Source organism: Canis lupus, chromosome 25 (genome assembly GCF_048164855.1).
Source record: "Canis lupus baileyi chromosome 25, mCanLup2.hap1, whole genome shotgun sequence".
Lineage (NCBI taxonomy): Eukaryota > Metazoa > Chordata > Mammalia > Carnivora > Canidae > Canis > Canis lupus.
The window spans coordinates 42,468,577-42,493,988 of NC_132862.1; the positions used below are offsets into that span (position 1 = coordinate 42,468,577).

The window sequence follows — 25,412 nt, forward strand, 5'->3', positions numbered from 1 at the left end:
CATTCTGAAACCCTTTCCTGGGAGATGTCTGTTTTCCTTCAGATATTTCAGGAACCCAAGAGAGCAAACCAGGTGGAGCAGGTGCTGATGGAGTATTCCAGGTGCATTAAGGTGAGAAGTGGAACTCAGAGGCCTTGGGTCCAGAGAAAATGTGGAGCTGGCAGCTGTAGATGTTCTGGGTGGCATCCGAGTTTTGGGCTGGTATTTCCTGCAGTGTTGTGGCCAGGCGGGAGGCACGGTGACAGGTGCTCTGCTCCTCTCTGTGGTTGGAGGAAAGATGAGTGAAGGTATTAACTTCTCTGATGACCTTGGCCGGTAAGTCGTGGGTCCTCTCATCTCCTGGGCTCTGACACTGACCACACCTCACTCCAAACAGCTGGGTTCCTGCCTGCAAGCTGATGCTATCCCTGACTGACTGCTTTGGTCATTCAGCTGTGTGGGGAGGTGCTTTGGCCTTTGATTCCAGGTGGAAATTAGGCAGAGCATGATTTTGTCAGGACTCAGTTCATGTAGCCTGCACCCAGTCTCAGCTGAGAAAACCTGTTCCAGGTGCAGGTACAGGGTGGGGAGGGAGAGGTAGAGCCAGCAGGCACAACTTGAGGGGGCTGAAAGAGTGCTGGATGTAGTTGTTGATGACGTTGATGACGTGTGGGTGAGGCCTGGGTCCTTCATCCTGGCCTTAAAGATGCGCTGGGGGCCTGACTGCTTTACATGGTGTGGGCTCCCTCCGCCCTAGGTGTGTGGTCATGGTAGGCATGCCCTACCCCAACATCAAGTCTCCGGAGCTACAAGAGAAGATGGCTTACCTGGATCAGACCCTAGTGAGTATCTCGTGTCCAGAGGATGGGAGGAGATGGCTGGGGAGACTGTGCTCTCTCCTCTAGGGCCACGAAGGGCTGTATCACTGTGACTTCCCCACTGCCCCCTGACATGCCAGCATTTCCTGTCTGCTCCAGGGGAGGGGACGCACCCCCTTGCCCTCTGGAGCTGCTCTGTGATCTCTTGTAGCATGTGTTGACATGGTGCCCATGAAGCCTGCTGTTCTTCTTGGTCCCATGCCTAGTGGTATCATTTTCTCAGAACACTGAGCAAGAGGCAAGAAAATACTGACAGGTGCTCTCCTCTGCCCTTCCCAGCCCAGAGTTCCAGGTCAACCACCCCCAGGGAAGGCTTTGGTGGAGAATCTGTGTATGAAGGCTGTCAACCAATCTATAGGTGGGTGTGGGTTCCTGGCTCTTGGAATGCATGGTGGGAGAATGAGGTGACAGGAAGGAGGGAACACGATAGAAATGTACTGTGGGGGAGGCAAGTGTAAGTAAGAGCCCCAACCTCTGTTCCCATCCAGGCAGGGCCATCAGGCACCAGAAGGATTTTGCCAGCATAGTGCTCCTGGATCAGCGGTATGCGCGCCCACCTATCCTGGAAAAGCTGCCAGCCTGGATCCGAGACCGTGTGGAAGTCAGAGCCACCTTTGGTCCTGCCTTTGCTACTATGAGGAAGGTCAGTCCTGCCTTTCCCTGCCCTCGGAGGCACTCCCCCCCGCCCCTCCCCAAGATCTTGTGCCTCACTGCTTTTCCTTATCTCCCCAGTTTCATCGTGAGAAGTCAGTCCCTTCCTGAGGGATGGCCCACCGCTGCCTGCTGCCAGGCTTTTCCTTCTCCCTGCCCACTTGAAATGTTTGTCTTGGGCTTGCTCTGAGGGGATTCAGCCTAAGAACATGAAGCTGGAGCAGCCCAGCCCCTTTCTGGGGTGAGTGGGCTGCCAGGACCAGGCATAGGTGGAAAAGCCACTAGGAGAAAATCAGGTTGATTCTGAAGAAATCGGGTCCTGGCCATCCTGGGGCCCACCCCAGGGCAGTTCTCCCTCCCTGGATTGAATCTGTGTGCCCATTCAGTGTGGCCCAGAGTCCAGCTCCCTGCCCCACTTCCTGGCCAGCCTCCCATTGCAACATTTCTGTCCTTCCGTCTCTCAGTGTCCACTCTCCCAGAGGTGAGGTGGAACATGCCCTCCTGCCTTTTCCCTTTCTGGCTACAGTTTGCTGTTCTAGATGTTCACCCTCTCTTCAAACCTAAGAATGTTCCCTGTTTCCAGCCCCCAGCTGCCCAGAGGGCTCCTTCTGCCCAGGGGCCTCTGATTACCTCAACCCGATCTTCTTTCTCTGTGTTAGGAACTGGTAAGAGAGCCATGTGTCAGCTCCCCCACCTGCTAGGCTCTCTGTGTCCTGGTCTTTCTTTCCCCCAACCACAGTGCTGGTCCCGCACCTGTTCCATAGCTGGCCTGGTTCCAGGTCCTCCTCCAAGTTGGTGGCACCTCCTTCCCACTAAGCCACTTGAGCAAACTTCAGACACCTCCTCCCTGACTTCAGCAATTATGCCAAGGGCCATTAGGCTCCCAGCAGGACTATTTTTAGAGATCCCGTGTCTATCACAGAGATGTTTTTCCCTGTGTGAAGATATCCTCCCATCTGCAGCCACCACCCCCACCACCCCCGCCCGTCCAGTTGACCACCTCTCTGCTCTCCCTGACCCAGAAGGGGCCTTGGTCCACTCTGTGCTCTGCCCCCATTGCTTGAGCCCAGTGGGAGCAGGAGGACAGGTGCTGGCTTGAAGGAGATGCTTTCATTCTGCACAACCATAGCTCTTTAATTAAAGGTGCACTGCTGGTTTACACTCGGTTCTTGCATGATACTTCTTTATTGATTCATGTATTTATTTCAGTCTGTAGCTGGAGGAGACCACAGGCAGAGAGCAAGGGCTCCCTGCTCTCGGCCACCTAGCCTCAGAAGCTGGCCACCTAGCTCCTTAAGGCACAGGCCTGGGACAGTCCTCCACAGGCAGCAGGGGCCGAGAGACCTGCAGGGCAGGCAGCTCACCCCGCTGTGTCCATGTGAGGGCAGTAACTAAACCTGAGTTTGGTGGGAAAGGGTGGCCGAGCCCCTAGGATTCCCAGTCATCCTCATCCTCCTCTCCAGGTGGCTGCTGTGGGGGAGGCAGAGGTGGGATGGAGTCTGACATTCGGGCAAAGGCTCCTCCTGGCCCCTCACTGGCTCCTGTCACAGGTCCTTTCCCAGAGATCCCTGGGAGGGCAGAGGTGGATGGAGAGTGAGGGGGTGATTGGTTTGGGATACCAGTTCACCCAGCCCCTAGAAACTTAAGAACAGGATAAGAACGGCAGAATCTGCAAGATAGAAAACATCCTGAGACTCCCAGCCCAGGGAAGGCAGCCAGGCTCTGCTTCCTACCTTTACGCCTCATGACCAGCTTGTTAAAGAGATCCGACATCAGGTCCCCACCTTGGCTTGTGGCTCTCACTGTAACAGAAAAGCCATGGTGAGGAAGGATGAGGGGACCAAGGACAAAATCTGCCCCTGGGGTGACCCATTCAGGGTTGGACCTATCTCCTCTTTCTGCTCACTGTCAGCATACGCCAGCCCCTCCTAGCTACTCTGTGACAGCAGGAAGTGTGAATGGCCCCACTGTACAAATGAGCAACCTGGCCCAGAGAGGCTGGGCAATCTGCCTGAGGTTGAGTGCAAAGCTCAGAAATTGAGCTGGGACTCAACCTCAGGAGGCCAGATCATTGTGGCTTTGTGCCCAGGTGCTCTGTTCAGGCTGCATTTAGGGTGCATGGCACGTGCAACCTGCAGCCTTGAGGGGGCCTGGAGAAGCAGGACTGAGCTGACCCTCCAGGTCCGTAGTCTCTATAGCAGCTTAGGGCCTCAGCCATGTCCCAGGACAGCTCCCAGCAGAATCTCAAGATTCTCTGTTGTCATAGCTGGAGGCTCTGTCTCCTGTTAACTTAGAGCAGAAAGCTCTAAGCAGGCTACAAACCCAGGAAGGAACCCACAGCCCAGGCAGGAAAGGTAGGTATATTAGGGATGGCCACCCAGGGCTTCCTGCAGACACCCTGGGGAAAGCATGGGGCAGGTGGGCTAGGGGCTGCTCCTCTGACATTTGGGGTGGTCAGGGAGTCTGGTGTTAGCTCCAAGAGAAGGTGGCCCTTTCCCTAGAGCCTTCCTACTGAAGCGGGCCAAGGATCCCCTCACCTTGTTCCTGCTCCTTCTGTTTCTTCTTCTCCAGCTTGCGCTCCTTTACGCTACGGAGCTTGGCCTTGCCTATGCCCCCAGCCTGGCGGATGGACTCCAGCAGGGTGGCCCGGCCACTGGAGGGGTCTACCACTTCCTTTGGAGCTCCTTGAATGGTAGCTGGGAAAGGCATGGTGAGAAAGAAGGCTGCTCAAGCCTGGCTGTGAGAATGGGCTCTTCCTCTTGAAAAAGGAAGCCAGTGGGTGAAGCTGAGCCCTGGGAGACCATAAGCAGCCTGAATGCTGCCTGCATCTGCCTGAGCTTAGTCAGACCTATGGCCAGGCACCCCCCTCCTTGCCCCCCCCCCCCCCGTCCCTCTCTGATGCCACCTGGTTTAAGGGCCACTGCAGATGTACCCCGTGGGAGCCTCGATGTGTGGACAGTGTCTGAACTTGACACATGAGCCAACATGGGCTTTTTGTGCCACCTCTGGGTGCTGGAGAGAAACTAGAGATGTCATGCTAAAACTGAAATCCTGCAATTTAAAGATATGGATATTTTGTTGCTGCAGCTTTCCATTTTTTTTTTTTTTTTTTTTTGGTAGCCACCCTTTTCCCATTGGTTTAAGTGAGAACGGGGTGGGGGGGGGGGGTACCACAGCTCCACCTATCCACATCCAGACTCCTTCTGCCCTGGAGATGAGCCCCATCTCCAGGGAGCTCCAGACACAGTTTGAAAACCACTATTTCATGAACCCAGTGGGACAAGATTTTGACATCAGATCTATTCTGAAAGCCTATGGCCACTTAAACCTACAGAAAACCCTTCAGGGATCCAGAAATTGGAGGACCCCTCAAAGAGCACATGCCCCCTCGCCCCTGACCCCCCCTATGCACCCTGGTGCTGCTCCTACCTGAAGGAGACACACTGCCACTGCTGTCCTCCCTGGCACCTTGGCCAGGGGAGGCTATGGCCTGGGGTGGGGGTGGGGGAGCGCTGACCAGCACAGCTGGGGCTGGGGGAGGTGGGGGTGGTGGTGGCGGCGGCGGGGGTGCTGTTAGTACCCCATCTTCCAGGTCTGAAACAGAATTATGAGAAAGTGAGGTGCCGAGGGATGCAAGTGGCTAAGTAAGGGAGTTCCTGCCCAACTCCTGTTCTCCGCTCACCTGGCTTGAAAGTCTCAGCCACCTCTGTGTGGAAGGTGGGCAGCTCTGGAATGGTGCCAGGGGCGGAGGGGGCGATGCCGGGGCCCAGGTCAGCACTGTACATGAGGTCATCGGCGATGCCCGGCAGGTCGGGCAGGTAGGACGGCACATCAATCTCAGGCACTTGGCCCAGGTCAGGCACATAGAAGTAGTTTTCTGGAACCTGCAGGATTAGGTGGGGGCCTGAGGGGGCAGTCAGCAGGGTCTCGTGCATCCCCACACAAGGCAGGGGGTGAGTAGGGGGCTCGACAGGCCCCTCACTAAGAGGGTGCTGGCGGGGCCACATTCTAGTCCACTATACCCCCTGCCCACAGGTATCATCCAGCTCTACCTGTTGCTCCAGCTGCTCCCTCTTGCTGATGGACAAAGGGGCATCGAACAGCTTCTCCTCTGTCTCTGCCCCCAGCATCACATGGGTCTTTGTTACAGCACCAGCCAGGGGGTCCAGGAAGACATACTTTTTGTACCTACGGAGTTGGGGTGGATGTCGAGCAGTCGCCATGTCTGCTCTAGGCCCATGGCCCTGCCCCATCTCTTACTTCATCAGGGCCAGTTAGTTTGTACTGTAGACTCTGAGGCCTTAAAAGGTAAATCAAACTGTTCGGCTCTATAGTCTTCTGTACTGAAGTGTCATGCCCCCAGGCTCCCCCACGATGCCAGGCCACCCAGCCACCCTTCCAGAGCCCCGCCATGTGCCGTACAGGTTCTCAGTGGTGTTGAATAGCAGCAACGAGCTGACGGAGCTGATGTTGCTGGGAAGACCCCCAAGCCCCTCCTCGGCCTCATCCTCAGGCTCTGGCTTGGTGTTCACACACACAGGGAAGTATTTCAGCTTCTCCTGGTGGGGGCAGGGGTGGTAATAAGGATAGTGGGTTGCAGTGCCATGACAAAGTAACCACCCATCCCAGTCCAAATCCTTTTAGGGGACAGAACCCTCAGTTCCTCCCCAACAGCCAGGGCCGGCCACCTCTGGTCACCCCCATCCCCCTTCAATATATGAATCCTTCAGACCTGCAGGGCCCACTCATCCAGGGGGCGGTGCTTGCTCTGGATCCTATAGCGAGGGCGTCTCTGCAGTCCTGGGTCCTGGGCACCCGTGAAGATGGAATCGTACTCCTGTAGGCGTTCTGGAGCTGGGTATTTGGCACTGGAGAACACCTAGGGACACAGAGATCAGTTCTTTAGGGGCGCCCGAGATGCTCCAGAGTCCAGGGTGGGTCTGGGGAGGGTGGATCCTGAGCAGAAGGAAAGCTCGAGGTATGGCTGGACAAGGTGGCAGTGTGAGAAGCAGGGGGAGGTGGTAGGGATGGGGTTTCTGGGGGTGCCTGCTGGCTGTGGGGACCGGGGCCACACGGTCTACCTTGATCGCCTTCTTGCTGCCCTTAATCTTCTCGATCTTGGCCTGGGCCAAGGAGACCCTCTCCCCAATGGCCTGCAGCTGCTTCCGGCTGAGCTCTACTCGTTGGGAGATCCTGCCATGGGAAAAAAAAAATCACAGGAGCTGAGGGCTGCTCCCCAAGTCCCTGCAGCCTCCTGCACCCCTGCTTCTACCTGCAAACTTGCAGAGCTGAGGGCTTAGGCAAGGGCCCTAGAATACAGTGTTACCTCCTTGTCATGGCTGACTTTGAACTGCCCAGGTGACCTCTGCACGAATCCCTAACCTGAAGGATTTAGACATGAACTCTTGAGTTCTTGCAGTTCTGCATAGGAATGGGCAATCACCCTGGCCCCAGGGTGGTGTTGGGACATGCCATCTGTCAGGGACAGGGCTCCTGCCTCTAGGAGTTTACAGCCTCAAGCAGGGCAAGCAGAGAAAAAATCGCCATGACTCCTGTACAATCGCCTATTTCCAGAGGAGAAGAGAGCTCACAAGGATGAGTGATGGGCAAGGCCAGGCCTAGATTCAAGTCCCAGACCCATTCACAGCGAACTGCCCTGACACACAATATATGGCTCACGTGGGCAAATCCAAAGTCTGGTCACCATGGTCCTTGTGGTTGTGGTCAGGGTACTCATAGGTTTCCACTCGCCCTTCTCGGATGAGCAGGCTCCTGTGACACCAGTGCCCTGCTATTCCCTGAATGTGCCAGATGTATTAGTGCGTGGCCTCTGCATCAAATGGAGTGCCCTCCCTGCAGACACCCATGTGGCTGGCTTCTTCGCTTCACTGAGCTTCATTCCGTCCTCAATGCAGCCTTCCTGAACACTGACTCTAAAAATGCACCTGTCGCTTGCCAACTTTTTTACACAGAGCCACCTGACGTGCATCTACTGCCTAGGTGTGCTCCAATGGGGTAAGGGCTTGGCTTGGTTCCCTATTTTCCCAGGGCTGGCACCTGGAGAGGCTCCCTGAATGATTAACAACCACATGCTCTAAACGTAAATGCACATGAGCCCCACGCTGTTGCACATTACTGAGCAATGGCAAGGTTCTCACTGCAGTGGTGACTGGCTAAACAGGGGCCAGGGTATCCTCCTCCCCATTGCTTCCCCACCTCTAAGAACACCAGCCCCTGCCCACGACCATCATGCTTCACATTCAGAGAGATCACATGTCGGCACTCACCTGGCAGGAGTGAGCCACAAATGAGAAACAAAGGCAGAACCGCCATCGCAAGTCTACAGGGAAAGGGTGGAGGCCACAGCAGATGGCAGAGGGGCCCCCTGTCTCTGGGGTCAGAAACTATGCAGCCAGGGAAGTCCAGGATTTCTTTAAAGGTTGAACAGTCAAGGCTCTGGACCAATCTTCCTATATCAACCCCCACCAATTCTAAAAGATTGTACCCCTCCTCCCTGAGAACCCATGAGATCAGCCTGTTTCACAACCCAGGGGTCTTGGTTCCTGCGGTCTCCCTGATTATCCTGGCTCCTTGCAGTGCAGGGGGCTCTGAGGTGGGGGCCTGGGGTACAAATAGGTACTCCAAGCAGGTCAGTCATCCTTGACAGACTGGTCTGAGTAGGCGGCAAAGGAGATCAAAAACACAGGGCAGAGTTTCCTCCCAGTGAGAGAATGCAGAACTTCCAGACTTGCATGAGCTCCATCTTTTCTGGCAGGAAGAAAGGTTTGCATCCACTGAGGAAAAGGCATGCACACTCACAAGCTACTTCCCCAGCTCCCAGCCCAGCCACTCTCTGCCCCTGGGTGCCAAAGCCACCTCACTGGTTCTACGCCTGCTGGGCTTGACATCAACATGGAGCGTGGGAGGGACAGCAGGTCTGGAGAGGGACACAGGCTACTCCGTTCCGGCTCTTCCATCAAGGAGAGAAGGGCTGATCTAAGTTGCAAACAGAAAGCCTAACAAACCCTGGCAAAGTTCCAGAATGGATTATTAAATCAAGGGTCTTCGAGGAGAAAGAGGCAGATCCCAGGGGTCAGCATTGTTCTAAACTCACAGCATTTCTTTTTTTGACAGGGTTATTAGACTGGTGTAGCAGGGGAAAACCTTAAGCACACCACATCTTGAGTCAGCAAGGTTTCTGACGGCTTCTCACACAATCCTGTGGACAAGATGGAGCTGTGGGGGTTGGAGGAGAGCACATTTAGGAAAAAATCAGAGCCAGATGAGCAGCAGCACTCAAAGGGCACTGCTGAAGAATGGCCTGATTTAAGCCTCGCACAAAGGTCTCTGCCAGAGCCCCATCCAGCTGGTGCAACACCAGGTCAGTAAACAGGAGGAGGGTCAAACAGTCTGCATGGAAAAATCTAGACTCAGATAATCTTGAGAGGCCGGAAGGATGGACTGCAGTCAACAAGATGAAGTTGACAAGGGATGAAGTCCAGCAATCAGGTGTAAAAAGTCCAGGGCGCAAACACAGAAGATGGAGGGTTAGCTTGAGGTTTTGGATAGCTAGAGCTTGGTATGAGCTAAAAAGTGTGTTCAGCAGCTTAAGAAGGAAGTGTGATCTTGGGGCACATAGCTCCATGTCCCTCCTCCCTTCCTTCAGTAAACAAGGGACCTCAACACTCTGGAGGCAGTAGAGAGAAAACAGACCCCAGATTAATAAACTAACCTAATGCTGGGTCCCAGCCTCTCCACAGCAGTGTTCCCTTCAATCCAGTCCACATTTTAAGATGCTGCTGAATTCCTACTAGACTGTAGGGTCTGTCTTACTCACTGCTGTGCCTCAAACACCTGGGACTGTGCCTGACATGTAACAAATACTGGCTGGATGAAAAGTGACAGGTGAAAGAACATTCAAAGGAGGGTGATGAGGACGGTGGGGGGGGTGAGACACTCATGTCCTACGAAGACGACTGAAGGCTATTCTGGCTACAGGTGCGGTGAAGTGGAGAGTATGGTAATTCCTTCCAGATATCAAAACCCTCACAAGTGCTGTCAGGTGGAAAAATGACTGGACTTATTCTGTTGCCCAGGAAGGTGGCATGAGGACCAGTGGGTGGAGTCATAAGGAAGATCTCGGTTCTGCACACAGAAAACTTTCTATTAAATAGCTACACAGCTCTGCAAACCACATTCCAGTGGGATGACCACCTGTCAAGAATGCTCCAGGGGAGACTGCTGTGTGGGGCAAAGGAAAGAAGACAGGATTTCCAGGGTTCTTTTCCTATGCAAGAGCCAACAAGTCTAAGTTACAGCCTGCCTGCTCAAAGCCCCCAGAGTCTAATCTCTAACGGTCAGAGCCATGGTGCCAAGAATGCAGACCACAGGTCCAAGGCTCTCACTGGCAGGCAGGGGCAGTGCAGAAGGCGGCATTACGAAGGACCAGAGGCCACATGAGGCCAGGACGGAGTGCCATGACCCATTAGCAGTGCCCCCCACCAGGGTGGAAGAATAGTGGCAAGAAGGGGGTTTGCTTGCCATTCCTAACCTACGCCCCCTGGCTTGGTGGTCTGCTTCAAGGCAGCTCAGTTTCCAACCTTATCACTGAAGCCATGTCCCCAAAACACGTCTGCCTTGGGGCTGCCCCTGTCATTGTCAGGGACAGAACTGGTTCAGTCAGTCTGCTCAGAGCCTAGGACAGAGAGGACTCAGGAACACACATCTGCCCTCGGGAAGGTTGCAGTCTCCCAGGGACAAGAGACTACTAGGCCCCACAAACCTAAGGGTTTAACATCTGCTTAGCAGCAGCATGACCTGGAGCAAGTCATGTAACTGGCCTGTGCCTCAGGCTTCTTCGGCTGCAAAACAGGGTCGGTGACATCTATCCACAGAATTACTATAAAGGTTAAAATGAGCAACTGTGTGCCTATTGTCCCATACTAGGGGTACTCCAGTAACATCTGCTATTCCTACCCACAAGATTAGGAAGGATGAGGGGCTCCAGGAACTTGGAAGAAAGCAAGAAGAGGCAGTGCTGAGCAGAGGAGGAGGGGGATGTTCCAGGCCCAGGAAACAAGCCCTTCACACAGGACCCCAATGGAGGCAGTGACCCCCATGGAGGCAGTGTGCACGGCAACAGTGCAGCCCCTTTGGCTGGGGTGGGCGGCACTCACCCAAGCACCATAGGGACCGATGCCCTCCTAGCATGGGAGGAGGGAGGGGACAGGGTGGCCAGGACCTTGCCTGGACTCCCAGTCCCCACCTCCAACGAGGACCCCCATTCCCTCACAGCCGATTTCCTGTCACGGCCCCTGGGTGATCAGCAGGCCCTCCTGCCTTCCAACCTTCCCATAGCGGCTGCTGGGGAGGGAAGCACCATTCCTGCCCAGAGCTGCTGCTTCTCTTCCCCTGGCCTGTCCTGTCCCTTGGCCTTGTGACCCAGGACCTGCCCTAGTGTTACCTCCCCCACTCACCACTCTCACCGCTGAGATTAGGAATAATCTGCTAATTATGCAGGCAGCTGACTGAGCCTTCCTAACCTTGGGAGCCACCAGGTGCCAATCAGGACAGAGGGAGGAGGGGAGAGAAGGCAGGGAAGGAGGGGGTGGGAAAGAGCCAAAGAAGGGAGGGAGGGGTTGGAAAGACAAAGGAGAGGAGGAGGAAAAGCTCTGCAGAGAAAGGGAATCCTTCCCCAGGCAGTGGCTCCCCAGGTGAAGTGGCAACTGGGACAGCACCCCAACTTCCACAACACATGGAAGCTGTCCAGCTCCTCTTTGCCACCCTAGCCCTCCTCTGCCTCGTCATCTCAGTCATGTGAAGCAGGTGACATCTCCGGGCAGCTATTTTGGGGCCTGGCTTCTCCCAGGTGAAGATGGGGGCAGGTGAGGGAACGATCTGATCCAGGCAGGGAGAGCCGTGGGTCCAGGAGCACCAGAGAGGCACTTGTCATTCTCTTCAGGCTCCCCGTGGCTCCTGCTGTGGCAGAGGAGGAGGAAGGAGGCCAGCTGGGAATGCTGATTTTCCAAGAGCTCACCTACCTGCGGAACTGGGCACAGCCACCTGGGGCTGAGCGGCTGGACCAAAATGGGGGAACGGGCAGGCGGGGGTGGGGCGGGGGAGGGGGGGACAGACTGAAAGCCAGCTGCCTCTTCTTTTGCACGAGGTATCCAAGCAGGTGGAGTAAGTTTGAGGGGGAAGATTCCAAGCCAGGGTCACTTCCCCATTGCAAAAGTCCACGGAAGATGAATACCCTGTGAGGAGTGTGTTGACTGCTGCAGGACAGGGGAGGGGGGGCGGCCCGGCAGGTGAATGAGGCTGGGCCTGGGCACGCCCCACTCCCACTATCCCTGGCCCCTCCCTTTATTCATCTTGTTCCCAATCTGTCCTCATTATTTCCTTTGGAATGTCTCTTATACAGCCCTCCCTGCCTGCAGCTCCCTGGGACTACAGCATCACCCCTCCAGGCCTGGAGTGCAGCAAGAGCCCCCAGTGCGTCCCTGGGAGCCGCCCTCTCCCGACTGGCCACTCTGTGCCAGCTGCCCGCTCAGCTTTCCCTAAGCTCTTCTGCTGCACCTTTCCATGCTCCAGAACCTCTCGTGGCTCCCTACAAGGCCTGAATCAAGTGCAAAGCCCTGGCCCATTGGGGAAGCCCCAGGGGCCCTTCCTTCCTTATCCCAACTGTTCACACACCACCATCCTCCACCCCACTCCCTCTGCCATGGTGCATCCCCACAGAGCACAGAAAGGAGGGAAGAGGCCAGCTCCCAAAGGTGCACAGTCAGAGGGGAAGCAAGGCCTGCAGACGTGCAGAAAGCTGACTTCACACCCTGTTCTGCAGCGAAGGAGCTTAATATATGGGGGTAAGCTGCAATGTCTATACTCCTAGGACAAAACATCCCCGTTCAGGCCAGCCTCCCCTGTGGAGCATGGGTAACACCATGTACCCCATTCAAGCCTCTGAGCCTTTGGCTTCCATTTCTAGACCCCACCAGATGACCTGTACACTCAACATTCTTACCCCTGCCTACCTACCACCTGCCCCTCCTAGGGCCCAGTCCATGCCCCCCTCCTTCTGGAGGCCTTCCCTGACCCATGTGGTAGGCAAGCAGGTTTCCTCTCTACCATCCACTCCTTCCTTCCTCAACTAAGGGCCCTCATTTCACCTCGGGGAACCCACTGCTCCCATAGTCTCAGTCCCTGGACTGAGGGGTGGGGCTCAATCCAGGCCTCATGAGTACTGCATGTAACAGGGTCTAAGCCAATCAGTGTGTCATGCCCTCTGCCCTGCAATGGACTCTGGGATAAGACATAAGAACTCGGCCAGGAAAAAAAAAAAAAAAAAAAAGAACTCGGCCAGGCCAGCAGGCCTTCAGAAGGGACGCTCACACAGAGGGTGTCCCTCTTTCCTCCTGGGCCCAAATGTAAGTGCATGAGCTCTGGCCCTGCTGGAGAGCAAGGCCCTTCTGGGAATGGGGCCAACCAGAAGCAGCAAGCTGGGACAGAATGAAAGAAAAGTCAGGTACTGATGACATCAATGAAGCCCTGCAACTCCAAATCCCGCTCCACTGATTGGTTACTACTTGCTTAAACTGGTTCGGGGAGTTGTGATTGATGAATGTGCCACCAATTCTTACTTAATTTGTTCTCTTCTCTAGATCCCTAGAAGCTTACACAGTTCACGTTACACAATTAAGAATCCATCTAGACTTACTGTTTTCCCATTCCAGACCACAAGATCCTGGAGGGCAGGAACCAGGTTGTACGCGTCGTCAGGACCCGGTGGGTCCAGCAGGTTTGGCACACGGTGGAAGGTCAGCGGAGTGACTGGGGAAACTGGGCTCAGCTACGGGGCTCCTGAGAGGCGCCCTAACCTCCCTGGACCATGCCTACCCGCTCGGAGGGCCCATAACACATTGTCTTCTCCCAGGAGATAGATCCCCTGCCCCCTCCTCATTCCATGGACGGGCACAGGGACACGAAAGTGTCTACAGGTGCCGAATACCAGGAAGGGAAAAGAATGTACACTAAAAGTCCAGGGCTCCCCTTAGAGAAAGGCAAGCAATAACTACAATCCTGGTGAGAAAACACGTTTCTGACAGATTGCTTTTTGCCTCCATTTCAGTCACTGGGCACGGGCTGTCTATAATCTGGGACTAATGGCTCTTAAAGGCCTGTGTTCTCTCGCTGATGTGATCCTTGGGCCTAGAAAGCACAAATATAAGCACAAAAAGGGCAGGTAACACTTTCCATTACTATTGGTAGCAAGTTAATGGAGGGCCAGCACAGGCAGCAGAGGAGCAGAGCTGACAGCAGATAAAAAGAGGGAATGTTGGGGCACCTGGGTGGCCTAGCGGTTGAGCGTCTGCCTTCGGCTCAGGTCGAGATCACGGGTCCTCGGATCGAGTCCTGCATTGTGCTCCCCACAGGGAGCCTGCTTCTTCCTCTGCCTGTGTCTCTGCCTCTCTCATGAATAAATAAATAAAATCTTTAAAAGGGGGGAGGGATGTTTACCGAATGCTTACTAGAAGCCAAGTGCTTTAATTCTTTTGTAAGTTTTAGTTTATTTAATCTTCAGTGCAATTCTATGAGGAAGGTAGCATCATTACTGCCATTTTGTAGATGGGAACACTGAAGCTTAGAGAGATTAAGTAACTTGCTCAAGTTTACAGGACAAGCAAATGAGGAAGCCAGACTGGAGCCCTGCTTGGGCTGCTCCAGAGCCAACTCCCTTAAGCACTTTAGGGCACTGCCCCCTGGATACATTTATATTCTGGATTGGCTCGGGGCAGGTAGGTGAGTTGGTGGGCAGGTCAAAGGCTGGAGAATAAGAGGGTCTGGTGTTTATACCAAGTCCAACTAGACACAGTGAACCCATTTTCTGCCCCCGCTGGGGAAGGCTTCCCAGAGGAGGCCAGCTTCCGGTGGTGAAGGGGAGGTTGCATGGTGAAGCAGCAGGGGTTTCCTGGTCTGGGGTACACACAGGGATGTGTGAGGGGGACTCAGACTATGGGAGGGACCTTAATCAGACAAATACTTCACACTGGGTAGGTAAAAGGTCCCAATGTGAAGGCATTGGCACCAGGAAGAAAATCTAAGTAAGCCCTATCTCAGCTTCTTCCAGCCAGAGAAAGACAGGGACCCATATGCAGGCCAAAACCTGGGACCTTTGCAAGGAACAGCAAACATCATTAATTCATGTTAAATAACACTGAGTGAAAATCATTCTAGCCCAACAAGGATTGTGCCAGATAACCATACTCCCACTCAAAATCATCAATCACCCCTAAGGCTCTGCATAACTCACTGGTTTCTGGTCCCCCTCAGCCCTCAACTCTCCTTGCTCCAGTCACATTCAGGCTTCCATTCAGGTCCTATTCACCTCAGGGCTTCAGCTCATGCCTTTCTTTCTTTCTGGAATGTTCTTCTCAATCTACCACCTTAAAATAACTCCTATTCACCCTTCAGAGTTTCCCATATGTGTTTTCCTCATATACGCCTTTCCCCTGGACCACATCAAGCCTCCTGTTACCAGTTCCTATAGTACCTTCTCTTCCTTCACAGACACACAGTCATAATTCCAGAGTCTAGAGCCACAGTACCCGGGTGTGAGCCCTGGCTCTGCCACGTGGGCAAGTCTCTTAGCCATTTCTGTTTCCTCCTCTATAGAATGGACAAACCAGCACCTCCTCACAAAGTTGTTCTGAGGGGTAAATGAGTTAATATACTCAGATCGGCAGTAGCATATGGTTCCTGCTATATGAACATCAGTTTTCACAAAACTACTTCATAAACAGGTCTCAACCACAACAGCAAAGACCCAATCCTGCCATTGGTTAGAGTCCGTCTGTCCCAATGGAGTGCAGGCTTCCCCACTCTCCACAGCACAGCGTTCCCATGAAACCTCTTATAAGCGGAAATGGCATGAAGCGAAAAAGCAATCATCATCTCATCAAAATGAGAGTCCACTTCAGATATCTTTTGGTTACTAAACCCAGGTACGAGTTTTCATAAAAGCAAAGTGGCAGAAGGCAAACTTGGATAGTTGGGGAATCCTGTATACTCTAGCTGGAGCAGGGACGCTGCCCTATTCACTGCTGCTGTAAGCAACTAAGGAGAGCAGCATGGTGCCTGGAAGTGTTGAGGGTATAAGTGATACGCAGGAAGGAGTGAGGGCACAGGCACCCACCCCCCGCCCCCGTGGGAGAAGGAGCAGAAGTTGGGAAAGGAATACCACCCTTGGAGCCCGTGGATCCACAGGGAACTGGGGGGGTAAGTGGGACACTAGGCAGTGAGCTGCTATGAACACTTAGAACTTCTAGGGCAGCCCGGTGGCTCAGTGGTTTAGCGCCGCCTTCAGGCCAGGGCCATATCCTGGAGACCTGGGATTAAGTCCCACATCAGGCTCTCTGCATGGAACCTGCTTCTCCCTCTGCCTGTGTCTCTGCCTCTCTCTCTCTCATAAATAGATAAAATTTAAAAAAAGAAAGAAAGAACTTCCAAGTTGGGCCCCTGGGACACAGGGAAGCCACTGAAATCACCAAGAATCAGCAAAAAGGCTGCTCCCAGAGGGTGCACTCTGACAGCCCAGCCCCCAGTCAGGTGTGGGGCAGGGGCGGAGCACCCACCTGCTAAAGATGTCTCCAGAGACCTTCTGTAGGTACTGCAGGGCATCCGCCATCTGCTGGATGGCCTCCTCCCGCCGCAGGTCCGGCTGGATGAGGGGCACTGCATAGGTCTGCCCTGCCAACGAGTGCTGGGTCCTCATGGGAGTCATGGTGCCTATGGGTGGAAACCAGAGCATGAGGACTGCCCATACGCATCCATCACAGGGTAAAGTGCTGGGAGAAGAGAGCCCAGCCCCCCACCCCAACTGTCTGCCACAGGTCCTGCCGGTGCAGGCAGGGAGTGGAAGGCAGAAAACCAGCTGGGAGGCCAGGAGCTCTGAGGAGCTGGTACTCTGCTGATGCTTGTTGAGTAAATGAGGGCAGGAAAATGGTAGCGACACCAGAGACTGAAGAGAAGCAGTCAGAGAAGGTGGTGCTTGCTGCTCTGCTAGGCACCCTTTCCATACATTCTCTCAGTTCAACCTTCCAAGCCTGGAGGAACAAAAAAGAAACCCTGGCTCCAGAGTTAAAAAGAGGGATAGATTGGGGGTGGTGGTGGGATGTGGAGGGAATGGCTGCGTCAAGTGCCAAATGATACCCAGGTCTGGAAAAGCACAGGAAATGTGGACTCGTGGGTTTTTTTCACTTTGACCCCGAGGAACTCAAGATCTCCTGAGACAGGAGAGGTAACGGCTGGTGACTCTGCATACTTGAGTGTTTGGGCTCTGCTCCCCCAGGCTCCAACTAAGGGGGGGCCAGGAGGAAGGAGGGGCACGTGGGGGTGAGGGACAAGAAGGAAAAACACTCCTTCCAATTGCAAGATGAGGGCAGAGTCTATTTATACTGGGTTTAATTAACTCTGCTCCCTGGTGCCACTAAAGCAGCAATCACACTGCAGACGGCACTGATTTGATTGGCAAGACACATCGCAGACAGAATATTAAGGCACCGGGCCCCTATAAATAGGCCTAATCAGAGCCCCTCCATAGAAGAGGGCAAGGAAGATATTAATCAGGCCTGGCACTGAGCTACAGGCCTGTTCTCTGAGGCACCATGTTGGGGCCCCGACTGCAACAGAGGTGGAGGTAGAGCAGGGTAAAGTGCGACAGGGAGGGCCTGGGAGGCTTCATTTGGGCCTAAAGCACTGTGTGACGTGACCGTGGGCAAGCTGCCTTCTCTGAATCTCTGATTCTTGCCGTTTCTCGCTCTGCAGAGAAGTGGTTATTCCCAAAGCAGCGCACAATCTTCTCCAAGCTGGAGCTTACTCCCTTGCTCCCTCTGCTGGCCTCCCCAGCCCTTCCTTCTACCCCTGCTGGTTCTCTCCTGCCTGCCCACACCAGGACCCTTCACTGTCTGAAAAGACCCGTCTGCTCCTCCACTATTTTTCTTCAGCAGTGACATCCTCAGGCTTCCCATTCCCAAAGCTGCCTTCAGGCCAGGTCCTCCTCGGGGCGAGGGAGTTATTCCCCACGTCCCCACTTCTCTTTCCTCCTAGCAAATGACCAAAGTGGGGCCAGCTGATGCCTAACCCAGAAACCCAACCCTCTGAGACCACCCACCGCAGTCAAGAAGACTCCCCACTTATATTCATATTGATGCAAATTTGCTGGCACTCTAACTTAATTCTGTACCTTAGTTTTCCCATCTGTAACATCGGGAGAGGGTAAAAGGTAGAAGATACTTTCTGTGCTCATCTTGAGATGCATTCTTTGTGAGTTACCCCAACTGTGTGCATGTGTACGTGCCTGTGAGGGGGGAATACAGGGACAAATCTCAACAAGGAAGTAGCAGGTCCCTTCGAGAATTAAGAGACTGAGAACAGCTGCTTAGTGGTTTACTCATTCCGTCTCCAAACATCTACTAATCAACTATTAGATGCCAGCCATGATGAAAACAAAGATGAATAGGACGCTGTGCTAGCCATAGAGACAGCCTCAAAAACAAACACCATGTGATGAGTGCTCTAAGTCAGGCACAACACACTGCTAGGGAAGAAGCTCTGAGGACGGAGCTGCCCGTCCCTCCAGAGGTTAGGGGAGTCAGAAAAAGCCTCTTGGCAGAAATGGCATCCCAGTGCAGGGACAGCACGCCAGGCAGAACAACTCGAACCAAGGTGTATAAAGAACGGCAGGTGGTCTCGAGTGATCGGGGTATAACTATCCTTGGGCCGTCAGCAGGGAGAAATCGAGGCCAGACGGTGATAAACGCTGCATACCACAGCAAGAGTTTAAGTGTAAAACACACACCGAATTTCAAAGACTGACTAGGGAGAAAAAATGTAAAATATCCCATTAAAATTTTTATATTAGGGACGCCTGGGTGGCTCCGCAGCTGAGCGTCTGCCTTCAGCTAGGGGCATGATCCCAGGATGCCAAGGTCGAGCCCTGCGTCGGGCTCCCGGCGCGGAGCCTGCTCCTCCCTCTCCCCAGATTTCAGATACTCTGGGTTAAAGAAAACCTATTACTAAACTGATTTCACCCGTTTCTTTTTACTTGCCAGATCGCAGTGTGTGGCTCACATCACACGTCTACTGGGTGGCACTGCCTTACAGAATCTGGGGAAAACCGGGGAGGCTCGCAGACCAGGAGCACACACCACGCCCGCGTCTCGGTGCTGCGTACAAAGCGGGAAGTGCAGGGCCCTCCGCGAACCAGCCCCGGACGCGCGGCTCCCAGGGCCTGCACCCCGGGCTGACCGCAGCGCCCCGGGCCGGCAGGAGGCGAGCGCGGCGCGGGCGGGGCGAGGTCCCCGCGGAGGCCGCGGAGCGGGGAGGCCTGCGACAGAGGGGTCCGAGCGGCCCGGGGGGCGCGGGGGCACCGAGGGTCACGGGACCCCGCGGCCCCGACGGGAAGAGGGCTGGAGCCTGGGCCCCGAGCCGGGGCGCGCCTGGCCCGGAGCCCGCCCCTCCTGCGCCGCCCGCCCGCCGCCCGCCCGCTCCTCACCTGCGCGCCGCCCGCCGCCCCGGCCTCCGCGCTTCCGCCGCGCCCGCTCCGCGGGGTCCTGGCGCCGCCGCCCCTCGGCCTCTCGCCTCCCCGCCTCCCGGGGCCGCCCGGCCGCCCGAGGCCCCGCCCGCTCGCCGCCTTCCGCTCGCGGCCCCGGAACCGCGCTCCCCGCGGCCTGGGCTTTGCCTCCGGGGCGGACGGACGCGCGGACGGAAGCCGAGCGGGGCGCGTGCACGCTCCGCCCGCCGCAGCCTCGCCCGGGGCAGCCGCCGCCGCCGCCGCCGCCGTGGCGGGATCCCGCGGCCTCCGGGTCTGGTCGGCCCCGCGGGGCTGCTGGCGCGGCCGGCCACCGGCCTCGGTCCCGGGCCCGCCGCTCGCCCCGCGCCCCGGCTGCCTCGCGCGGACGCCTACCTCGTGGGGCGCGCCCCCAGCGCCCCGCCGCCGCCCGCCCCTCGGCCGCTCCTGTGCCCGCGCCGCTTGGCTCCCCTCGCACGGCCTCAGCAAAATGCCTGTGCCCTGCCGCTGCCCCGAGCGCTGCGCAGCCCCGGTGTTCTTTGACGCGTCAGTTTGGGATGGCAGGAAAGTCCTGGAGCAAGTTGTGATGGGTTGTGCAACAGCGTGAAGGTACTTGGTGCCACTTAAAGATAACCGAGATGGTACGTTTCTGTTATGCACGTGTCACAACAATAAAAAAATAAATAAAAGCCAGCAGTATTTTGACAAGACTAAACAAAAAGTTAAAGATGAAAAAAAAAGGGGGGGGGGGAATCCCTGCGTGGCTCAGCGGTGTAGCGTCCGCCTTCAGCCCAGGGCGCGATCCTGGAGCCCCGGGATCGAGTCCCACGTCGGGCTCCCTGCGTGGAGCCTGCTTCTCCCTCCTCCTGTGTCTCTGCCTCTCTCTCTCTGTGTCTCTCATGAATAAATAAATGAAATCTTAAAAGAAAAAAAAAAAAGTTAAAGGTGCGAAAGGAACCATCCGTTCACAGATCCTGCAGCCCTCCCTCCTGAAATCCATTTCCTCCTCTCAAAGTTCTTGGCCTCTGTCTTTTAGGGTTGCTGATAAAAATGCAGAACACCAAATTAACTTGAATTTCAGATAACAACAAAAATGAATATATAGATAGATATGACCCAAACTAAGCATGAGACATAGTTACGCTTAAAAAATTATTGTTTATTTGAAATTCAAAATTAAGTACGTGATATTTTTGTTGGCTAAATCTTACAAAATTACTCTCTTCTTAGAACTCTCTGAATGTTGTCCTCTTTCCCTGCTGCCCACCCCCTTTGCAGAGTTAGGTTAAATAGTCTTTTTTGACAAGAACATTCCAATTCTTGCTGGCTGCAGCATATGATCCCTATCGGTGAGGAAGAGATGGGTTTCCACCTGTATTGTAGACTGAATATTTGTGTCCCCCCCCCAAACTAATATATTGAAGCACTAACCCCCAGTTTGATGGTGTTTGGAGATGAGGCCTTTGGGAGGTAATTAAGGTTAGATGAGGTCATGAGGGTGGGACCATCATGGTGAGATTAGAGCCCTGAAAAGACAAGACACCAGAGAACTTGCTCTCTCCACCACATAAGGACACAGCAAGAAGATGGCCATCTGCAAGCCAGGGAGAGAGTTCTCGCCAGGAACCAAATCTGCTTGACACCTTGATTTTGGATTTCCAGCCTCCAGGAGGGTAAGAAATAAATGTATGCTGTTTCCGCCACTCAGCCTATGGTATTTTGTTTTTGACGAATACAACCTGCAAACACATTTTCTCCTCACTCCACCTGAGCAATGACTGAACAGGTTTTTAAAGTTTTTTTTTTAAGGTATTCAAACCACATCAAAGCAGGGGAAGTGTGCCATTAGGGAAGGAGAGCATACAGGCTTGGGGCTCTGCCACTCATTCTTTGTGCAACTTCGGGCAAGTCATTTATAAATCGGGCTTAAGACTGCTTGCCCTGCCCCCTTCTGAAAGCTGCAGAGGAAGAATATGTAAAGATTTGTGATCTGTAAAGATTATTCATATGCAAAAGGAAATTTGTATGTGCTCCAGAATGTTTGTCTATACATACATACACACACACACACACACACATACACCGCCACTGCCCTATATCAAAACTGGCTGTGTTTTCTCACAAAAGTGCTGCTAGATGGCACCCCCAACCCAGACCATCCAGTTCATTAAAGTTCTTTACCTAATCTACGGAGAGGCTCATCCCACACCTGATTTTAAAGATTTCCTAGGAGCTGGATTGCAAAGACATTTAACCTCAGCCACTGAAGCTGTGGTGGGAATCCTTGACCTCAGTCATCAGGGCAAAGAAAAGCTAAGTGTCATCCTATTGTGTGAACACTGAGGCCCTCCCTGCCCTTGCTGGCCTGTTGTGTGACTCCATTTATAGGAGATATCCAGGATAGGGAAACCAGAGGGACAGAATGCAGGTTGGTGGTTGGCAGGAGCTGGGGCGGGGGGAGGATTGAAAGTGGCTGCTGACAGGTGCAAAGTTTTATTTTGGGGGTGATGGAAACGTTTGGGAGTTACATAGAAGTGGTGATTGCGCAGCACTGTGAAGGTACTAAACACTACTGAATTTTTCCCTTGAAAATGGCCCATTTTATACGACTTTCTCCTCGTTTAAAAATAAATGATGGTAGGGTCTGGGAAGTGCTGTGTAAGCTCCAATTATTTTCCTAATGCATTTCCTGACTTCTCTGATGGAGGGCCCAGCCTGTGGTCTTTTGCTTTTGTAGCCTCCTCCGTGTGGAGTGTGTACTGGATGTGGGATGGAGTCAGAAAACTCGAGAGCTTGAAAATACCTCAGAGATCATAGAGCCAATGCTCCGCTGATGGATGAGAAGAGGGGCAATAAGGCCACAGGCTGCTGACCTTTTCTGTGTGGCTGAGGAGGACATGACCGCATCCCTGGTCCCCATCCTCTCAGCACACAGGGAATGCATGATTGCGAGTGTGATTGTGTTTCCATCTACGCAGTGGAGGGGAGCACAGGGCACTCAGGAGCTCGGAGCATTCAGGGGCGCTTTCAGTAGTGCCAAATAGAAACCTCGCTCCAAGGTTTAAGCGTTAGGAGTTTCTATTTCCACATTATAGGAGAACCAGATGGAGGCAGCACAGGGTTGGTATGATGGCTTCAGGGTTCCTTGAGGAACCTGGAATCTTCTTTCTACTCTGCCTTAGCACATGGCTGTCATTTTTATGGTTGTAAAGTGTGTGCTCTGTTCCCTGGGCATTGCAGCTGAGCTCTAGGTGGAAAGGCAGGAAGCACAAAGGAAAAGGCAGATATGAACCCAACCTATTCTTAAAAAAAGAAAAAAGAAAAGAAGAAAGCTTCCCTAAGGGGGCGCTTGGGTGGCTCAGTTAAGTGACTCTTTATTTCAGCTTGGATCGCACTCTCCGGGGGACTCATCTCCCACATGAGGCTCCATGCCTACTTAAGAAAAAAAAAAAAAAAAAAAAAAAAAACTTCCTCAAGAATCTCTAGCCAGCAACTTCCTCTTACATTTTATTGGCCAGGACTGGATCACATGACTCTGTTAGTTTCCAGGGAGTTTTAACAAATGGGTATTTTTAACTGGGTATGTTACTGCCCTGAACAACATTGAGATTCTACTAGGAAGAAAGAGAGAATGAACAAAGGGTGGTCCACTGTGCTGTGTCTGCTAGAGATACCTCACCATGGGTCTAGGAGTTGGAAGGTTGCTCCGGGAAGGCTTTCTGGAGGATGTGATGCCAAAGACGAAGTTCAAAGGATAAGCAGGAATTACCCCCAGTGAAGCAGGGTGGAGTTACAGGCAATCCAGGGACATGAGGCTGCAGGAGGGTACTCATTTAGGTAATACGAGCTGCCGCATCAAATCAAAACTTATATAGTAGCTTAAGCATGCTGGAAGTTTATGTCTCACTAATGAATAGAACATTCAAATCCGTTGGGTGGTGCTCCTCCATGTTTTAACTCAGGGATATTGGTGTTTTCTACCTGTGGTTCTACCGTCTTTGCCATGGTGCTTTCAGGTTAGCCGTTCTCCATGGAAGGGGAAAGAGGTTTGAAGGAACAGGTCCAGAAGTGGCATACCTCACTTGTTCATACTCCATTGGCTAGAGCTTGTTGGAGTGGCCACATGTAACTGCAGGGGAGGCTAGGAAAGAGTCTACTCCCAGAAGAAAGAGCTAGTTGTTTTGTGCAGCAATGATCAGGAGGTGCCAAAATGCACACTTGGGAGTGGAATGGGAAAGAGGAGATGAGACCAAAAGCAGTTTGATGTTGCCAAAGTTCAAGACAGAAAGGAGAGGTGTAGGAGACTGAGAAATAGGTGGGAGCCAGACCACAATACTAGGTACTATTTTTGGAGCTCCTACTCTGTGCTGGGCAATGCACGTGGCACTTTATATCTATGATCTCAATTATGTTGGGTATCTAAGTCATGGAGAAGGGGTGGGGGATCGCCTATGTTTATGTGTCTCGTATAACAATCCCGTTTCCTGGCAAGGGTATAGAGCCTTATTGTATGCAAAAACAAAAGTACACGTACAAGACTGGGTACTTACAAGAATCTGGTGAGGAAAATATTCCCATCATTCTCATGTAGAGTTGGAGAAAAATGAAGTTTTGACAGGTTTAAGAACTTGTCCAAGGTCAGCAGGTGCGCCTCTTAATAAGCACCCTCATCCACTATATAATATTAGCTCTCAAAGAGGGTCTCATGTATCCTAGTAAGGAGTCTGGACTTGAGCCAGCATGTGTTGAAACCTTGGGATTATAGCCAGTGGGTTTGGAAGAAGCCATCCCTTTCTGATGCCAAAATTGGGCTCCCTCAGATTTGCTCAGACTTACCTGGAATCAGTGGCAGCAGGACAAGGAAGGACTTCATGAAACCACAAATGCATTCTTTTTTTTTTTTTTTTTTTTTTCAGCACCAGGCTCTCCCAGGTGAGGAAGCCCAGAGAAGCAGCTCTCCTACCAACCAAGACTGTAGAGGAGGCCAGGACTAGGGGTGGTAGGAGAGCTATAAGGTCCTCAAGCGAGTCATTTTGGGCTCAGAGAGGAGCACTGAAGTTCTCCATTCCCTCCCTCTAAAAATGGAGGCCTTCCTTACCTGTGAAAAGAAAGAGGGGGAGGGGAAGCAGAGCCACAGGCAAGGCCAACTTAGCCATTAGGCACAGTATCACAATACTTTCAAAGGACCACAAAAAATATTTTAATTAAAATAAAAAGAGAAAAATGAACCATAGATCCAGGAAGATATTTTAATACATATTAATATATTCATCTGTATGCCATCATAGTCATAAAATCTAATTTTTAATATTTTTTTATGGCATAAGGTCCTCAGGAAGGCAAAAGTGCTCAGTCTATGAAAGTAATCATGAAAAAAAAAAAAAAGAAAGTAATCATGAGGCTGGTACGTGAAAGTGAAGTGATGGGGAGGAGAGGAGGGGCACACATGTCTGTTTCAAGGCACAGATTGAGGCTCCAGGACTCTGGGCTCTCATGTCTCCAGCTCTGAGACTTATGGCCATACTTAGGGTTGCAGGCTGCCAGTGTCCGTCTCACCAAACTCCATGTACCTAAGAAACCTGGAACCTGGCCCCGGGTGCCCCTGCCCTGCATGGATCTGCATTACAGGCGCGGTACCCCTCCCCTCGTGGTCCAGTGTCCACAGCTCTGAAATCCCACATGTATGGGAGCTGGGCACAGAGCAACAGGACTAATCCTTGAAATAGCTCAGGGAGGATTATCCCAGCTTCTCAGCGGGAGCACAGCGGGGCTCATTCCCGGGGAGGAGGAGGCCAGGGCAGGACGGCTGCCCAAAGTGGGAAGATTAGGAGAAGGTGAGGTGAATATCCAGCAGAGGTCTGGAGCAGGGCCTGGCAAGGAGGGGGTCCTGGGGGGCGAGACTAAATCTCAGAGGTGGGATTATGCAAATCAAGACAATTGCAGGTAGAGATCTGGAGCTTGAAAAAAATTCAGCCTGGGGAAAAGAATTTAAATTACAAAAATGTTAAAGTATCAAATGTGAACTAATCCCTGCTGACACAATGAACCATATGTGAAACGTCCTCTCTGTGCCCAACCCCACCCCGCCCCGACAAACCCCAGGCACACACCATCCCCCCAAAGCACTATGGTCCATGCCCAGGCCCCCTCTCTGTCCTCCTTCCCATCTCAGAGACCAAGCAAACACTGAAATCCTGTTTCCTCCAGTGGGTGACAAGAAAGCAAGATCTGGCTTTTCTGGGGCCCCATTCAATGAGGGGAGACCACCTCCTGAACCTGAAAGCCTGTGAATCTGCCTAATCAGTACGCAAATTGGTCTTCCGCTATGCTAATGTGTATGC

At 53.3% G+C, this 25,412-nt stretch overlaps 2 protein-coding genes and 1 long non-coding RNA gene across 4 annotated transcripts in view; 2 read left to right on the forward strand and 1 right to left on the reverse strand.

Moving 5' to 3' along the window:
- DDX11 (DEAD/H-box helicase 11) overlaps positions 1-2,669 on the forward strand; it is a 34,901-nt gene extending 32,232 nt beyond the window's left edge. Inside the window, exons 23-28 of one of the 2 annotated variants that reach the window (XM_072799458.1) lie at positions 43-111; positions 215-315; positions 737-821; positions 1,137-1,215; positions 1,346-1,500; positions 1,590-2,669. In XM_072799458.1, the coding sequence (XP_072655559.1) occupies positions 43-111; positions 215-315; positions 737-821; positions 1,137-1,215; positions 1,346-1,500; positions 1,590-1,619 (519 nt within the window). In that variant the 3' untranslated portion in view covers positions 1,620-2,669. The remainder of the gene's footprint in view (positions 1-42; positions 112-214; positions 316-736; positions 822-1,136; positions 1,216-1,345; positions 1,501-1,589) is intronic. The other variant, XM_072799459.1, reaches the window with a different exon arrangement.
- A 5-nt stretch (positions 2,670-2,674) lies between these two features.
- Positions 2,675-19,193, reverse strand: WASHC1 (WASH complex subunit 1). The gene is made up of 11 exons (XM_072799460.1): positions 19,057-19,193; positions 16,136-16,289; positions 6,590-6,701; positions 6,241-6,387; positions 5,931-6,067; positions 5,561-5,696; positions 5,191-5,392; positions 4,938-5,102; positions 4,046-4,204; positions 3,242-3,310; positions 2,675-3,076 (listed from the first exon to the last, which is right to left on the reverse strand). The coding sequence occupies exons 2-11, from the start codon at positions 16,282-16,284 to the stop codon at positions 2,937-2,939; spliced, it is 1,416 nt and encodes a 471-aa protein (XP_072655561.1). The 5' UTR covers positions 16,285-16,289; positions 19,057-19,193; the 3' UTR covers positions 2,675-2,936.
- A 254-nt stretch (positions 19,194-19,447) lies between these two features.
- Positions 19,448-20,774, forward strand: LOC140617678 (uncharacterized). The gene is made up of 2 exons (XR_012017863.1): positions 19,448-19,712; positions 20,644-20,774. It is a non-coding gene; the product is annotated as an uncharacterized lncRNA (long non-coding RNA).
- The last annotated feature ends 4,638 nt before the right edge of the window (positions 20,775-25,412 follow it).

Coding starts and splice junctions, on each gene's coding strand:
- WASHC1 (XM_072799460.1), bottom strand. CDS start 16,284: ATGACTCCCATGAGGACCCAGCACTCGTTGGCAGGGCAGACCTATGCA. Junction 6,388..6,589: donor GCAGCAAGAAGGCGATCAAG/GTAGACCGTGTG, acceptor CTGTGTCCCTAG/GTGTTCTCCAGTGCCAAATA. Junction 3,077..3,241: donor GCTGGTCATGAGGCGTAAAG/GTAGGAAGCAGA, acceptor CTGCCCTCCCAG/GGATCTCTGGGAAAGGACCT.